Genomic DNA, 17,258 nt, shown 5'->3' with positions numbered 1-17,258 from the left:
GCCATCCGGCACACGGTGGAGAAGTTTTTCACGGCGGAGGGCGGGGTCAGGAAAGGTCACCCGAGGGTCATGGTGGTCCTGGTTGACGGCTGGCCCTCTGACGACGTGGAGCAGGCTGGAACCCTGGCCAGAGAGTCAGGGGTCAACGTGTTCGTCCTCCCTGTCGCCAAGGCAGCTGCCGAGGAGCTGGCACTGGTCAGAGACAAAGAGTTCATACAGAAGGTACACCCCGTGTGTCTGTGTCCGTGTCCGCCTGTGTGTGTGTGTGTGTGTGTGTGTGTGTGTGTGTGTGTGTGTGTGTGTGTGTGTGTGTGTGTGTGTGTGTGTGTGTGTCCGCCCGTGTGTGGGTGTGTGTGTGTAACCACTATACCCGATGCGGAAGTGCTAGGACTTACCAGGGTTAAGGTCAGTTAGATTAGTAAATTGTGGTGTTTGTGTGTGTGTGTGTGTGTGAGTGTGTGCGCGCCTGCGTGTGAGTGTGCCTGTGTACGTGTGAGCGTGCGCGCGCGTGTGTGTGTTTTCTGGGAACCAGCCTTCCTCTGAAGCCATGCTAAGTGCTTGTCTCACTAAGAGGAACAGAGAAATGTTGTGTTCATTATCACTGACCTGCTCTGCTGGAAGCAGCTTCATGTCACTTAAACACATTCGGAAAGACAAGATTTCTAACACATCCAAAGTAGATTCTGTGCACACAAGAAATCGCAAAATCGAACGTGCAGATTGTGATGACACTTGCCGAGCACATTCACGCTCCCTAGGGGATGAACCCTAAATAATTGGGTGACCCATTTCCCCCCCACATGTTTTATGCTTTTGGAAATATTTAACATGCATTTTATAATGTAAGTCAATGGGCCAGCCCTCAATCAGGCTGAAACCTGATTGAGGTCATAGATATGTCATAGACGACTGACGTCATAGATGACTGATGTCACAGGTTGCTCACATGAATTCCAAGATCCACATTGGAGCCACACCATTCCCATATGGAACACAAGATCCACATGATTTGATTTATTTTATTGGTCAGTCATTTTTTAACACTTCTGAAAAAATGCAGCCCTGAATCAAACTTTGTTCGGTTGAAATAATTATGCACAATCGCAGCCGCTCGCCGGACGACAATTACGGAGGTGTGACATAGGACATAGAGAGGGTTGTTTGTTTCATACAAACCAGTTCTGACTCTGTATGTACAAACGGCAAAGGCCCTAAATATTGTTATTTAACAATATTTGACAAATTGAGTAGTGCATACCTTAAATTATTAAAGCCCATTTTTCTTAATAAGAGGTCTAAGCTTCAGTGAGTTTTTGATTTGGCTTCTCCCTTCAGAATATGTTTTATGACTAAATAATTCTGACATCTTTAGAACGGCAAGAATTTCGTCTTTCTGAGAAAAATGTCATAGTAGTCAAGATTATTTTTAGCGACAGTTGACAGAGGGTGTCTGTGAAATGTTGTTTACAGTCACTAGATTCACATAATGCCAGAGAGTATAGCCTACATCAGCTTGTCAGTATTTCCAGAGGCAGAAGGTTTTCTCCACTGGGGAGAAAGAGTCTGGGTTGTATTATTTCCTACTTAATGAAACAGACAGTAGACATTATGCTGAAAGGGAAAAAGGAAACACGAGAAGCACAGGAGAGAAGCTTTTGGTATAGGATTCTAACATTAACACTTTAACACTAATGATTTGCACTGTAAATGTTGTACTGAAACACGCACACTCACACACACATACACATACACATGCATGCACATGCATGCACGCACATGCACGCACGCACACACGCGCGCGCGCGCGCGCACACACACACACACACACACACACACACACACACACACTACAGTTACAGTATACTCTTGTAAACCACTGAACAAACAAAAGTGAAACATAACAATAAAAACAAAACAATGTATGTACAATTAAATATAAATGGGAATAAATACATGTGTAAACAGAGCTGTGTTACATTGCAACTTAGAGACTGCATTTTCTCTCTCTCTCTCTCTCTCTAGTTTTAGTTTACTTACAAAACCAGCATTGCATTCTATGTACTTCGTGTACCTGAGACCTGATGATTGCCCATGTGGCCCGGAATTTTATTTGCAAGTAATTTTTGCTCCCAAAAAAAATGTGAGAATGTGTGCCTGTTTCTGTACCCTTAACCCTTGATGTTGTTTCAAACCAGCACCTTTTTAAGATACTTAATGCGTTTGACTACAAGACCTCTTTTTCGTATGTGTACGAAAAAGAGGTCTTGTACCTGAAAACACTGAAATACTAAACCACTGTAATGTGTTATACTGCTTTGTGTGCCCATACCCGTCAGTTGGAGTGTAAATACTTGAATATACGACACATTTGTACAATGATTCTGTTACCAGGTCCATTTGGTTTCATTTGTACACTCTCAGAGTTAACTTATCACTGGGTATTGTGCTGTGTAGTAGTTGTGTGATTGTGTATTTACTGTACGTGCTCTTCTGACCAGGCGGTGTGCAAGGACAACGGCTTCTTCAGCTATCCGATACCAAGCTGGTTCAGCACCACCAAACATGTGAAGCCTCTGGCCCAGAGACTGTGTTCAGTGGACAACCTGCTCTGCAGTAAGTGCATTACATGCATTACACATCACACTACTTTCTGTCCATGACTTATTATTAAACCATTATTACATCTCCACTTAAATATAATGTATGCATGCCTTTGAAGAGGATTTGATTGGCGTCCGTTTGTGACGTCAGTTTCATACACTACTGCCACTATTTTGGAGGACAAAATCCATATTAAGGCTTTAGTGTAGAGATATGCAGAGTGCCAAAAACCACCATGAGTTTCATGGATAAGCTTCAAAAACATATGAACCACTCCAAAAACATGATTTTTGGTGGAGTGCAACTTTAATAATTGGTTTGTCTTTCAGGTAAGACCTGTTATAACTCGGTGAACATTGGCTTCCTGATCGACGGCTCGTCCAGCGTGGGAGAGGGAAACTTCCGCCTCGTTCTGGAGTTCCTGGCCGCAGTCGCTCGCAACTTTGACATATCAGACGTTGGCGCACGCATAGGTCAGACATCGCATAACAGAACCCACATGCCACACAGCATATAGTTTACGTTCATCTGCTGGGGTGGAAGCTGAAAAACGCTTATCTCGTGCGTGTGCGTGCGTGCTTGTGCAGGTGCAGTCCAGTTCACCTACGACCAGAGGCTGGAGTTTGGTCTCTATGACTACCCGGCTAAAGAATCATCCATCAATGCACTGAGAAGGATCGCCTACATGAGTGGAGGAACTGCCACTGGTGAAGCAATCACCTACACCACCGAAAACCTCTTCAGGTAGAACTTCACTAGCCTGGTAAACCAGCCCGGTCGTGTGAATTCACATTATCATGTGAGAATTCAGGCGACCGGGGTGGTTTACTAGGCTAGGACTTTACCATCAGCTACTTCTACATCAGCTCAGGTTGTGAAGTCAGGTCATGTTTTATTTACAGTATATAGAACCCTTCATAGAAAATGCAGGAAACAATATTGTTAACGTTAACAATATTGTTAACGCTACAATCCGGGACTTATTTTAATGAACAAAATGTAATCTTATCCAATCTGTATACAGAAGAGTATGCTAATACTCTATAACAGTGGTTCTCAAGTGATAAGTAGGGTCACTTCCCCATAGAATTCTATATAAGCAGACTTATTTTTGCAAGGAGTAGAGTCGTCCAATGCTGGCCAGTAGATAGAATGCTGGTTTAAGAGGCTTGCGCGTTGGCGTCGGAATTTTTTCCGACGAGAAGCTTCCCACTTGGTTCTGACTCATCTCATCTGCTGTGTTATCTTTCTCCAGGAGAATGGGGCCTGGGAGGAACTTCCTCATCCTGGTGACTGACGGCCAATCATACGATGATGTTCGAGGTCCCGCCCTCGCTGCTCAGAGACAAGGTCTGTATCGCTCTCTTTCCACTGTTGCTTATCATCTCTGTCGGGTGGAAACCTCATGTCCAAAACTGTTACTTTTCAGGATTCAAATTCAAAAATATCAAAAGCAGCAGATCTACAGTACATGCTCAAAACGCGTCGCTTCGCTGCGCGTTTCAAGCTTGCGGATCTTCTTATTTTGATGCTTTTGTGTGACGCTGTTGTATGATCAAGTTAATTTTCAATTAAAATATGGAGATAGGACGTTTCTGCCCGACAGCGACGTTATAGGGCATAGTAGTGGCGGCTATTTTCTGGTTCCATCGTTCCGAACCCCATTCATTTTTCCCATCGAGATTTCCAAAAATATTTATATAAATTATTTTAAGCCTAGAATCAAGCCATCCCGGTAATTTTGTTTTGTTTTGTTAAAAAGGTTAAAGTACTATATTCTGATAGTAATCATTGCTACAGAGCGCTTGTTCGGTCACAGGGGTCTCTCCAGCTCTTTAGTAAACAGAATATAGTACATTTTTAGGTAGGTGACGAAATTGAAGCCAATCAGGAGAGAGCACTGAAAATGCATTTTCTGTTTAATATAGAACTGGAGAGACATGGGACAACAAACACTATATAGCAATGAGTACTATCAGAATATAGAGCTATTTTATATTCTAGTTTCCTAGTTGTTGTTTTCTGTTATTGGTGTGATGTTTCTGTTTTTATGCAATTGCCTTCTGTAGCACTTTGAGATTTCTTGTAAATGTAAAGTGCGTTATAAATAAAATCCATTCTCTTTTTTTTTTAACAGGCATCACCATGTACTCTGTAGGCGTGGCCTGGGCACCTCTTGAAGACCTCAAGTCGATGTCATCAGATCCAAAAGATAGCCACACGTTCTTCAGCAGAGAGTTCACCGGCCTCGCCGAGTTCGCCCAGCCCATAGTCAGAGGAATCTGCCGCGACTTCACAGAGGCCACTAATATATAGACGCACAACACACACCGTGGTTCAACTGAACAGGAGCGATGTTTCATAGCCAAATCATTTTCCACGGCAGAAGTCCCTCATCTACATTAGTACTGCTATAGCCTGTTCTGTCATCTGTGAAGCAATGGCAGTCAGTTTCTCTTACACAGTCAAATTCTCAGTGTCCGGTCCATTTGCGTAAATTTGTACACTTTCAGAGCTAAATTAACACCGTGGATTTCACTGTGTACTAGTACTGCTGGTTTTCTAGTCTAGTCTGGTTGTTAGCGGCATCCAGAATGACACAGACACCAGGTGAATGCATGCTAACCTCCTGCTAGTATGGAAAACCAGATGTAACGGGGGTCCCTAAGGACTAGAGTTAGAAACAGAGGTTCTCAGCTGTGGTCCTGGGGAATCAGGTTACTAATCTTCTATTCTACCAGCATAGTTAGTTGCATGTGTCAGAGCAGACGGGCAGAAGTAAACCTGCAGTTGAGAACCTCTGTTCTCAAGGTGCGTTCACACCGGACACGGTGCAAATTGTTTGAGTGTACTGATTCAATGTTATGTCAATATAATGACACGGCAATGAAGAAGTATTTCACTTTTGAACCCGGAGTGGCACAAATCACACCAATCGTATGATACACACAAGTCAAACGATTTTCGCCAAAGCGAACATAGTGACTGTTGGTGTGTCGTGTGTGTCGTGTGTGTGTGTGTGTGTGTGAGTCACGTCCGGTGTGATGGCAACAGAGCGACACAGTCTCCCGTGATTCAATCAATGTGACCATTTTTATCGTGTCCAGTGTGAATGCCCAATAGCAGCCCGTTGCATTCGGTGCATCATGCAGTGAAAAGATGGACTTCTGCTGTGAAAAGCAATGCTACCACCTAGAGGGAGTGGAGGGTGAGAAATGTTTATTTTTATAAGCCAACATTACATCTGCATGCTTTTGTCATTCACCAGACCATTATATCAACTGGATGGGATTCCTGCAATACCAATCACTTGTTGTGGGGATGTGGAGATCTGCCGTTCACTATAATCAGTAGTAACAAAAACAGACTCTATGTCTGTCTGTGTCCCGTCCTCTCTCTGTGTCACACATTGTATTATATCACTATGTTTAACTCAACTCTTTCCACTTAGACTGTAAATGTTACTTTGTGATTGGCGTGTGTTTTTTATGTCATATACAGGGATGGAGGTGCTAGTAGCATGTTAGGTACTATTGTTTTTTTTCAATCTGGGTTAAGTTAGGGTTGTAGCTGACTGTTCTGTTCTTCATTCCCCAATATACGGGGAATGAAGTAGGGCTGCACATTTGCAATGTTGACTAATACTATTATATTTCAGATTGCTGATTCTGTCTGATTTGCAGGTCAGGGTCTGTGCCAGAATTTCAGATCTAACTTAAGTCAACTTACATCTCAGAAATAGTCTTTAGCTTCATTCAAAGTAAACACATTCTGATCATGGCATTTAACCTTCTCAAACTTGCTTGATCATAAAACAACATAGCAAACCTCCTCAGTGTTAGTTTAATGCTGAGTTAAAGTAACTCCAAGTTAAACTTACACTTAGGATGTTGCTGCTAGTTACGCCTAGAGGAGGATTTATATATGTTTCAACCGTTTCAAATGAACCACTTAAGCCCTATATACTTCATTGACCGGAGTCCCCCTGGTGTCTATACTTAGCCCCCTCGTCTTTCCCCTCTACGCCAAATCCCTACGTTGAAAATAGTGTAAAATCTACAAGCTCACAACGCGCTACATACTATAATCTTGCGTAGCCAGACGATCAGAGATCTCCACTTACTGATGATATCGAAATTCGATGAGTGGGCTAAAACTGTGTGGAAACAATTTGGAGATTTAAAAGATAACAGCAAGTCTTTAGGGCAGCCCTTCATATATTAAAAAGAAAAATGTTGGCGACCAGTGAATCATGATTGGCTAAAATCGCACACCGTATTTGTGGCTTTAGTGCCATTGGATTTCTTTAATTTATTATTAATGTATTATTATTGTTGTACTGTTTTGCATGTTTGCGAGCTGCGCTGATCCCGGTGCGAGCCATTCACGTAGATCTACGGGATTGGCAGGGAATGTGTTAACAATGTGTCAAACGGACCGCTTCCAAAGAGTCCACGGCACCAAAGCGAAGCAAAGCGAATATTCTGCCATCCTAGTTGACAAAATATGCTGTTTTACAAACAATTCGCGAGCCGGTGAGTTAGTTTCATTTGTTTATCTCTGTACAATACATGAGACTCTCTGTTTTGTGTGTCAGGTATATTTAAAAACTGCTTAGTCGCAGTCATCAGATCGTAACAGCTAGGCATGAATTATGGGAGGATGCACAATGCAGGGAAGGGGGGTCACAATGGCAGTTTGAAACGGGCTGAAAAACCCTAAATCCACCCCTAGTTACGTCTTCCGCCAACGATGTTATCGTTGCTGTCGGGCAGAAACCACTTATCTCCATATTTTAATCATACCACAGCGTCACACAAAAGCACCAAAAGTAGCAGATCCGCAAGGTCGCGGCGCGTTTTGAGCTTGCAGATCTACTGGTTTTGAATTTGGATCCTGAAAAGTAACAGTTTTGGACATATGAGGTTTCCACCTGACAGAGACGATATACATTTAGCCCCCGTTCGATTTTGACCAACTTTATGTTGAGAAGTTTGCCATGAGATTTTCTGTGCATATTCATGCAGTCAAGATGAAAACAGTCTACTCATTCTGGTAACCCCATGACCTTTCCGGTAACGCCACCATCAGGCCAAACTTGCAAATTAGCAAACAGGGTAGATTTGTAGGACTTGTCATACTCTGCTAAATTGTAAGATTCCTTTTTTGCTAACATTGTAAGTAGGTCGGGAGAGCCTTATTGTCGGTATCAGACGATAACGCTGCCGCGTTATCATCTCCCAGGGGTGATGGATTGCTGAGGTGGAGCGCCAGACCTACCATCAGCTCCCAGTCCTTACCCTACGACTTGCCGCACCCAAGCCGTGCTACTCATACGCTGAGTTGGCGATGCCCGGGATCAAACCCATGACCTTGTGGCGAGAGCTCTACCTTACATCACATTCAGATATTCTGTGCAACCTATTGAGAGCAGACCCAGAGGTACTCAGACAGCAGCAGATAACTGATGCTTAACTTGAACGTTCGCTGTAACCTCAGTTTTACTGTAAAAGCTAAATTACACTTTGATAGGGGCTTGGGTTGTGTGGTTAACTTCCCATGATGTAACTCCAAATGTTGGTGAGATATCTTTAATAAAAAAATAAAAAAAATAAACAAATAATCTTCGATTGCACTTTGAAAAGATCTCAAAGTCACTTGTTTAGCGCACAATCAAACACAAACAAAGTGGATTGTGACAATACATAATATTACAAAACCTGCACATTATTTTCCTCCCCCTCCCCCACAAAAAAACTCAATTGCTTGTTGATTTTACTATTTGAAGATCTGAATCCAGATCTGTAGATCCAGTCAGGATCATCTTCCTAATTCAAATAGTAGAATCACCTCATAGTTGACTTTTATGTTATTTTATAAAAAGGTTTTGTAATGTTATGCTTTGTCAGAATCTGCTATGTTTGTGATTGTTTGCGTTCTAAAAGAGTGACTTTGAGGCCCTTTTCACCACGCAATGTAAGTCAATGGGGAGAATATTTTGAATTCAGTTTTTCATCAATACATTTTTTTGATATCTACCTACTGAAGAAATCTCACCAATATTTGGAGTTACATTCAGAGCAAGGTAACTATACAACCTAACCCTCTAAGTGTAAATTTGCTTTTAATATCTTTACTTGTTTGGTGGCCAGTGCCTCTTTGACTGTACTGGTCAGTGCATTAAGTTTGGTACAATGCTGGAAACAAATTAACTCATTTTCTAATTATCAATTGAACCATCAAGAATAGCCACAATAGTTTGGGGGATGTGTGCATTTGTAATTGAACTGTTTTTTTTGTGTGTGTGTAAAAATGCCCTTTTAAATATCAATACATGTACCCAGTATGTTTTCATAAGCCAGCTCCTATATATCTCTGGTTGATTATACACTCTCTGCATGTGACCTACTCCTGACGTTTAATAGGAAACAATGTGTTACAACTGTCAACAGAACTCCTCATTAACCTAGTTATTGATTTATGTAATAATATGCAGGTTATAATTAAATAATTGCTACATTTCCTGATGTAATACATTACCATAATGAAACATGACATTTAAAGAACATTAATGCTATGTTATCAGTTGTAACGACAACGTAGTTAGATTTCTACAGGAACTCTTAACCACTTAAAACCTAACTGTGTCCTAACCCCCCTCCCTAAACCAATTATCTTTGCCAGAATAAGCCTATCTACAAGCTCACAACCTGAGCTTCAGTTTATTTAGGTTATCTGTTATTTTCACTGAATGTTTGCCCCAGAATAGGGACACTAGGGTTCATGTGGTTAATTGCTCCTGCTGGCTGTTTACACAGGATAGATTGATTCCACCTGTGCTTTAAAACCAGCCAACTTCAAAGCCAGCTGATTGTTGTGTCCCTGTGTTAATCTACCATCTGAAGTTTCCGATGTTCAATGATGATTCTGTACTTCTGTATTTATTACTTTTTTTCTTTTGTGTTGTCTTTCAATAAAGAATAGTTATTTTTACACCACTTACAGGACTTTGTTTTGCTACGATTCGGGACATATGTATATTAATGAATCAAAATGTTATTTTAAACAGTTTGTATGGTAGGTAGAGCAGTGGTTCTCAAAGTGGGGTCCGGCGACCCCCAGGGGTCCTTGAGGGATTACAGGGGGTCCCCTGCTAAATGATAGTTAGGAACCAACTGTACCTCAGAGTGTACAAATGGAACCAAATGGACCAATTTGTACACTCTCTGAGCCACAGCCATCCCGAGTAGAAGGCCACTGATGATGAGTTGTTGGAATAGTGTCCAAGCAATTTGAGGGAAAACTACCTGTCCTCAGTTGTTAAATCAGGCCTACATTATTGTTTTTTTTTTAATAATTAATTTTATATAATTTTATTGTTATTATTACTCTCCGCCAGGAGAGTATTGTTTTCACTTTCTAAATATGACACACCGATTGGTCAAGCCTCACGTGACACGTGACAATACGGTGAAATACTGTGATCTGATTGGCTAGTGACGCATAGCGGCCTATAAATACATGGCGTCACTTTGACAGTGTCTGTGCCACTGTCAAAGTGAGGTAAGACAGGAACCATCACGAAATGGCTGCATGGCTGATACATAGTTGGCAGATAGGACAGATAGGACACTTATACAGACAGGATGGATAGGACAGTTAGAACATAAGAATTAGAACATTCCCAACATTCCCAACACAAGTCTGGTAAGAGTGAGGTAAGACAGGAACAATCACGAAATGGTTGAGAAATGGCGGATACTGTAACAATTGGATAGGACACTTACACAGACAGGACGGATAGGACACTTACACAGACAGGACGGATAGGACACTTATACAGACAGGAGGGATAGGACACTTATACAGACAGGAGGGATAGGACACTTATACAGACAGGAGGGATAGGACACTTATACAGACAGGACGGATAGGACACTTATACAGATAGAACATTCCCAACATTCCCAACACAAGTCTTCTGACGGAGAGTTGTGCTCCGAGGAGCACTTTTTCTAGTTATTATTTTTTTCCCCCCAAAAGCTGCCAGCCCTCATCTGCACCTGTTCAATACAACAAACTCTGTACTCATCCCCCTGTCCGCCTTGGTCTTGATGTGTCTTCTGAAACCTCCTGAGGATTTTTTAGCGGTGCCAACCGCTCTATATCTGACTTTGTCCGTGTGTCTGTGTGTCTGCTGGACATTCTTTTTGGCTGGGCTATAAACATGACAACAACATGATGACAACATCAATACGGGGCTCATCAAAGGCACCGCTTCCTTCACACAGGGTGTGATTTTTTTCAAGATCGATAACATTCTATCCCATATTGATTTCTTATTCTTTCAATAAAGACTGGAAGTCAGACCACTTTGGATTTGTTCAGCCAGACATCAGATGGAGTGATAGCACACTCTACTGGCCACAGTGCAGAGGCTCCTGGCTCTCTGTCCCTCCATCCATCTTTTCACTGAGACCCTGAGGAATTGAGTAGGACCCTGTAAAAATGTTTTTTTATTTTTGTATTTTATTATTATTAATTCGATAGCTCATCAAATTGAATTGAGGGACGCTGGACACACCGTCCAGCATCTGTCCACCCACAAGGCAATTTTTATAAAAGATAGAAGATAGATGCTGCTTCACGGCCTGAAAAGTGTTTAATGTGGTCTCCATATGGGCATGAGATCCCCATATGAGTATTTTGTGGCGCCCACCCACGATCCACTGTCTGTCCACCCACAAGGCAAGTTTTATACGTAGAGGTTAATTGGGCGGCTATGCAACCCTCACATCTAGAGTTCGGGCCGCTACGCGTCCCTCACGCCTGTCACGACCAATAGGTCTGAGTCATAGCGTTGCAGGCTTTGTCAAAGTACCCATTGTACCCGTCTGTTTGTGTGCCTTATGTGCTCATAAATGGAGATGTCTGTTTCTGTCTGTCTACCTGTGTCCCTTTTATGCCCATATATAGAGATCTCTGTCATCAGTATGCCCATATTGGAATCTGGGCATATCGCTTGGATCGGGACAACTGGATATCCGAACCACGGCGGGCACCGCACTCTCTCAAGTCCTTGCCGCTGCACAGTTTGTACATGTTGATCTCCAAACGTGTATGTGCGTTTGACGGGGGCTATATTATGTGCATTTGATGTCATACAGTATAGTATGTACATTGTACTAGTTTAAAGTGGTTTCCATTTGGACATGTTACATTTGTGACCCCCACCCATTTACTATGATATAATTGTAAATGAATTGCAATGTAAAAATATAACCTAAATAATGTTGCAAGTTTATACAACACAATGTAAGCAATGGTAGAATAAACGCTTGTGTTTCTGACATAAAGACCACACATGATAGAACAAATAGTGTGCCTCTGTGAAAACGCTTGTGGTGTAGTGGAGGTATACTGTATGTATGTTAAATTATGATTGGAAAACCTGTCGGATTGAAAAGGGTGCACCCTTCAGCCGACTCAGCGTTGTCCGAGTTATTAAAAAATGTATAAATATACAATGAAAATGGAATACTGGATGTGTCCTAGACAGCTACAGTAGCTTATCTTTTAGCTGCGGGTTTGGAAAATGGGCAGATAACTAAACAATTATCATTGTGCTTAGCATACTTTCTCACTTTCATTTCTCGCACGCCATACACAGGCCTGCAACTTTCCCCGTCAAAAAAAAAGGAGAAAAAAAAGTGATGATGACTGTAATTGAGCTCAACCGCACGGTATGTATCACATATCCACGGTATTGCGGTAACACATCAGCCCTAGCAACAATAAAACGGTTAAATAATTTTCATGAGAAAGGACAGGTTTGTCTATGATCAGCCAAGACAAGACAAGACAAGACAGACCTAGACCAAGAGGGTGTCTGCAAGGTCTGTCCTCTCATAGGGCGCTCGGCTGTGGGTCGTTCATCAGGGCGATGAGGAACTTGGGTTTCTTGGTAAGTTCTGGTGGCTTGGCTTCCAGTTCTCTACATTGATCACAGACGTTCCTGAAGGTTTTATTCTGGACTTAAGTTGTTCAAGCTCTTTGTGCAAGGCCTTCTGATCACTGTCATCTTGAAACTATTGTGATTTTTCTTTCCTTTCTTTCAATCCAGGAAAGGTTTATTCACAAAACACAGACAGCACCTTCTAGCGTTTTCCTCCAACACGAGGTGCTTTCTTCGTCATGGGCTTCGCAATCTTGGGTTTTGGTTCAGTCTTGGCATGGGCCTTAGCACTGAAGTCAGAGGGATACTTGTCTGCCTCTTTTGCCTTCTTGGCCTCTTTTGCCTTCTTGGCCAGGTCACGCTGGGCCTGACGGACCTCAGGCTTCTGGTTCTTCTTGGCCATGATTTCAGCCAGGGAGGCCCCAGAGATGGCCTTCGTGGAGGGCTTCTCTACACGGCGTGCACGCTTCTTTGACACCTCTTCAGACAGGCCCTTCTTGTTCTTGCGTCTGTACAAGACAGTCCAGTCGATCTTTCTTGGGTTCCTCTTGTCCAGGAAAGCGGCCTCACACTTGGTATTCAAGAACTGGAATGCCTTTCCGTCTGTCCTGACATATCGTTGACCATGGCCAGGGTATATCTTCATCCCACTGAAACTACACAACTCGACCTTCATAATCGCTACTAAGCCTTACCTTTCTAATAATTAATTTCTAACAGGCTTATTATGTCCCTTACACCTCTTACACTGCATGTAGTCGACTTTTAAGCTGAGCCGTATTAGACAAATATGACGTCAGGCTTGCCCAAATATGGAGCTCCACATGGCTCCATAGCAGACTGGCCTCCAAGTGCTCTGGTCAGAAATGCCAGTTCGTGTTTTGATCAGGTGTTAGACAGGTCAAAGCGTGTGTGTGTGTGTGTGTGTGTGTGTGTGTGCGTGTGCGTGTGCGTGTGCGTGTGCGTGTGCGTGTGCGTGTGCGTGTGTGTGTGTGCATGCGTGCGTGTGCGCTACGACTGCTACTTGAAGATGAAATTGATGATGACCTGAAGCAGGGTGAGGAAGATGATGACGATGTAGTCATGCTGATGGAGGAAGGAGCCTCCCACCGGCGAAACCTCGCTTGCCGTACAACTGCTCAGCATGCCGATACTCCTGTTGATGTCCTCCTGCGTTTCTTTTATAGATTCAATGGCACGTTGAATTTCACTGAGGTCAGTTCTTTTTCTCCTCAACCGGATGTGGTGTTTGCCTTCGTGTTGTTCACTGCCGGAGGAGTCTTGTTGGTCGAGCTCAGGCGAGGAGCAGCCACTTTCTGTACTCCTATGTTTGTCGCTCTGCTTATGTTTTCTCTTCGGTGCCGTTACCTGACACTTGAAATTGTCCCTCTGAGGCCCCTGGTTACTAACACTCATAACACTGCCAGAACGTACCATAGGTGTGCGGTGTCGGACCTGAGTCTGAATCCAGCCATCTTTCTCAAACTGAATCAAATCATTGAGAGGGTCCCATGGCCGCATGTCAGCATATCGATAATGCCACTTCCTGGTAATGGGGTCCTGTTTAAAAAGTGCAGGGATCCATTCTTCGTCCTTAATCTTCCTCTGAGCCTCCTCCAAGATGAACTTCTTGTTGGTGGCTTCCGTCTGGTCCTTGCTGTTGATGGCCTGCGTCACATGCTGCCACAACCTTTCAGATTCGAACTCAGACTGCTCCTCAAGGGGGACAGTGCCACGGGTCAGTCTGCTCTGCTTCAGCTCTGGGGTGGGGTTAAAGAACAAGTCCCTCGTGCCCGTCTTCTTATCATTGATGAAGATCTCGCTGTCCCAGTGTCCTTCTAGCGTAGCCAGTACCTCTTTGCCCAGCTTGATTTTCCCAGCGATCTGATTCACACTGTCATTGCTGCCCAACAGCGGTTTCAGTTTGAACTCCAGCTGAGCACTGTAGCCCGTCTTCTCACAGGTGATGGTGACTAGGCCGCCCAGCTCCAGGGTCAACGTGCCATAGAGGATGCCTTTACAGTGGACGTAGGGCATGCTCATAACATAGTCCTCTCCTTGGTTGAGAAAGGTGAGACGAGCCTCCCCATCCATTATGACTGATAATGAGTTTCCATAGAACTTGGATTTGACCAGGGTGCTTCCACTCAGACAGAAGCCATCTTTCCTATTGCTGACGTAGAAGGCAGACACTGGAGGATGATGAGAGACCTGCTCTGCGATGTAGAATGTCTTGCTGTTGGTCTTCTGATGAAGCCACATGCAACGGTACATCTCTCCGATGATGGGGTTGTAAGGCTTCTTCACCCACTTTGGTTTTTTGTAGAATCCAGAGACATACCACTTCACCACCTTCTTCATGCGGTTATAGGCGTTCTCCTCTACTGCTGCCTCGGACAGGAAGTCAGAGTGGAAGTAGAGATCAGCAAGCTTGTCCAGGAAGGACCTTGGCTCCAGGATGAAGGTAGGCAGCAACACCTTTGATAGATCCATCCCTAGTCGCACCTGCTTCAGCAGGGTCCTAGCCAGAGTCCAGATCAGAGACTTGTACTCCTCTGACGCTGTCTCTGTCTGGGACTCCTCTCCCAGTTCTTTGTGCCACTGCGCTAGGTACGACGTTTCCCTCAGGGCCTCATTGGGGTCAAGGTCAATGTGAGAGTCATCCTGGCCCTCCGACGTGTCGCTGTCACTCTCCTCACTCTTCCCCAAGCCCCCGGGATCCGAATCCTCGTGGTCCTGATCACCCTCATGGTCCGACTTGTCTGAGTACAGGTCGGGTTCCTTGAACTGGTCGCTGTCATTGAACTGGAAGCCCTGCATGTTGTGGGCTCGGAGGAAGCTGTTGAAGTTGATGGAGTGCTCTCCAGTTAGAGCGACGCTCACATCCTCATTCCCCTCGCGGATCTGGGCCCTCTTCAAGAGGCTGGAGTACTTCAGGGCCAGCTCTAGAGCATCCATCCAACAACGGCCATCAGACTCTGAGGTGGCACGGAAGATGAGGTGGCTGCTGGGTAATGGCTTAGTGATGGAGCCCACGGCTTCGCCTTTGGGCCCCTTGACAGCCCAGATGGACTGCTCCAGAGGGTGGAAGAGCGTGAAGCAGAAGCCGTCCTTCTTGGACGGCCTCTCCATGAGCTTGCAGGCGTTCAGTAGCACCGTGCCCACCCACTGGCCGTTCTTGTGGGTCTTGTAGATGAGCAGAACCCCTGGTTTCAGCACGCACCGTAGCTTGGTCCAGCCCTTCAGAGTGCTACGAATCTTTAGCCAGTCAGCCATGATGATGACAGAGGGATCGGTGATGGTGCTGCGAAGTTCCTTGGTGGCCCTCTTCTTTTCCTCCCTGTAATCTTTCTTTTTCACCTTGAGGGATTCCTTCTTCCTGAGCTTTCCTCCAGACGCCGATATGTCTTTGTCTGAACCATTGTAGAGCTTTGTTTCAGAGTTGCTCTTGGATATGGCATGCAAGTCCTCTTTTAGAGGCAAGAGGTCCTCCTTCCCTCGGTCGAAACCGTGGCTGTAGCTGACCCTTGGACTGAGGGTGGAGGGGCTACTGAGGAGACCCTCTTCCTTCTCCCTCTCTCGCTCCTTCTCCTGTTGTTGGCTCATCCTCCCTGGGGTCAGAAGGACGGTGTCCTCACCAGACACGATGTTCTCTGATCTCTGCACGCTGCAAGGTTTTTTCAGGTTCCACCTACCGTGTTGAACTCCATATTCGGGCAAGTCTATGACGTCAGTTATCTATGACGTGTCTATGACGTATCTTTCCATATTTGGGTTATAACATGTGACAAAATAATGTGTCCAGCGGTTTGCAAGATTAGCCCCGGACAAACAAATAGGGGCGGAAACCAGTGGTGTGTTCTACCGTCAGATGCTGTATACGCCGTACACAGTCCAGATTATTTTGGGAAGAAGCGTATACAGTCTAACAACCATTTCATCCATTGAAAACGCGAGAGCGTATACCTTGGACCACGTGCATCGTATCGTAGCGTATACCTTAAAAAAAAAACTAGAACACAACACTGGCGGAAACATAATCTCCCCCCTTGCCTTCACCCTGATAAAACAAATATTAGTGCAGTAACCATTGTCAGAGTATTAAGTGTACTCTGACTTAGTGTACTCTGTGTGTGACATTCACACACGCACACGCACACCGTTAACCGTTAATGTAAATATAGTAATAGATTAATTAGTTGCTACTAATATTGCTAAACATTATCCGATCTACAAGCTGATCTTGTGAGCTTGTGGATCTGCAATCCCCACAGAATGTTAACCTATTTTGGCCAAATTGTTTGCCTATGATGACATGCTCAGAATATAGGGATGCTAAGTGGTTAAAGCTCTGTTTGCCCATGGATCCTAACTCCTAACCGTTGTTTACCAGTGTTGAAGTCCTTGCGTGGGGTCATTGATGACAAAAGTGTTAATTTTGACAGCAAATCTTTATGCAGTTTTAGTCATAGTCTTTTGAATAAAATTCCATTTAGTTCTAGTCACATTTTAGTCATCTGAATTGTTTTAGTTTTAGTCTAGTAATGTTTTAGTTGACTAAATATCATACGATTTTAGTCTTCACCATTTTGGCAATGGTGTCTACTGCCTGATTCATATAGAAAAAAGTTATGTTGTGGGTGAAGTAGCCTAGCCTGGTAAACCCTCCCTCCGGAAATCTCATTTCAATTTGATTCCAGGA

The 17,258-nt window shown here is 43.9% G+C and overlaps 2 protein-coding genes and 1 pseudogene across 5 annotated transcripts in view; 1 reads left to right on the top strand and 2 right to left on the bottom strand.

Moving 5' to 3' along the window:
- Positions 1 to 9,599, top strand: part of coch (coagulation factor C homolog, cochlin (Limulus polyphemus)) — an 18,200-nt gene extending 8,601 nt beyond the window's left edge. For all 3 annotated transcript variants that reach the window (XM_084045091.1, XM_084045092.1, XM_084045093.1), the window contains exons 10-15: positions 1 to 222; positions 2,499 to 2,613; positions 2,931 to 3,074; positions 3,189 to 3,345; positions 3,857 to 3,951; positions 4,739 to 9,599. The exon at positions 1 to 222 is cut by the window's left edge and continues 5 nt beyond it. In XM_084045091.1, coding sequence (XP_083901217.1) covers positions 1 to 222; positions 2,499 to 2,613; positions 2,931 to 3,074; positions 3,189 to 3,345; positions 3,857 to 3,951; positions 4,739 to 4,917 — 912 coding nt within the window. In that variant the 3' untranslated portion in view covers positions 4,918 to 9,599. The remainder of the gene's footprint in view (positions 223 to 2,498; positions 2,614 to 2,930; positions 3,075 to 3,188; positions 3,346 to 3,856; positions 3,952 to 4,738) is intronic.
- A 3,159-nt stretch (positions 9,600 to 12,758) lies between these two features.
- On the bottom strand, positions 12,759 to 13,232 carry LOC311036421 (large ribosomal subunit protein eL24-like; the record flags this gene model as incomplete). The annotated part of the gene is made up of 1 exon (XM_084045109.1): positions 12,759 to 13,232. The coding sequence occupies one exon, from the start codon at positions 13,230 to 13,232 to the stop codon at positions 12,759 to 12,761; it is 474 nt and encodes a 157-aa protein (XP_083901235.1).
- A 344-nt stretch (positions 13,233 to 13,576) lies between these two features.
- On the bottom strand, positions 13,577 to 17,144 carry LOC311036008 (oxysterol-binding protein-related protein 8-like; annotated as a pseudogene). The gene is made up of 2 exons: positions 17,127 to 17,144; positions 13,577 to 16,247 (listed from the first exon to the last, which is right to left on the bottom strand). The product of its transcript is annotated as an oxysterol-binding protein-related protein 8-like (transcript).
- Positions 17,145 to 17,258: the final 114 nt, after the last annotated feature.

This window comes from Gymnoscopelus microlampas (genome assembly GCF_963454915.1).
Source record: "Gymnoscopelus microlampas genome assembly, chromosome: 20".
Taxonomy (NCBI): domain Eukaryota; kingdom Metazoa; phylum Chordata; class Actinopteri; order Myctophiformes; family Myctophidae; genus Gymnoscopelus; species Gymnoscopelus microlampas.
Note: the sequence above shows the minus strand (reverse complement) of the source record. Positions and strands in the feature narration are given on the sequence as shown.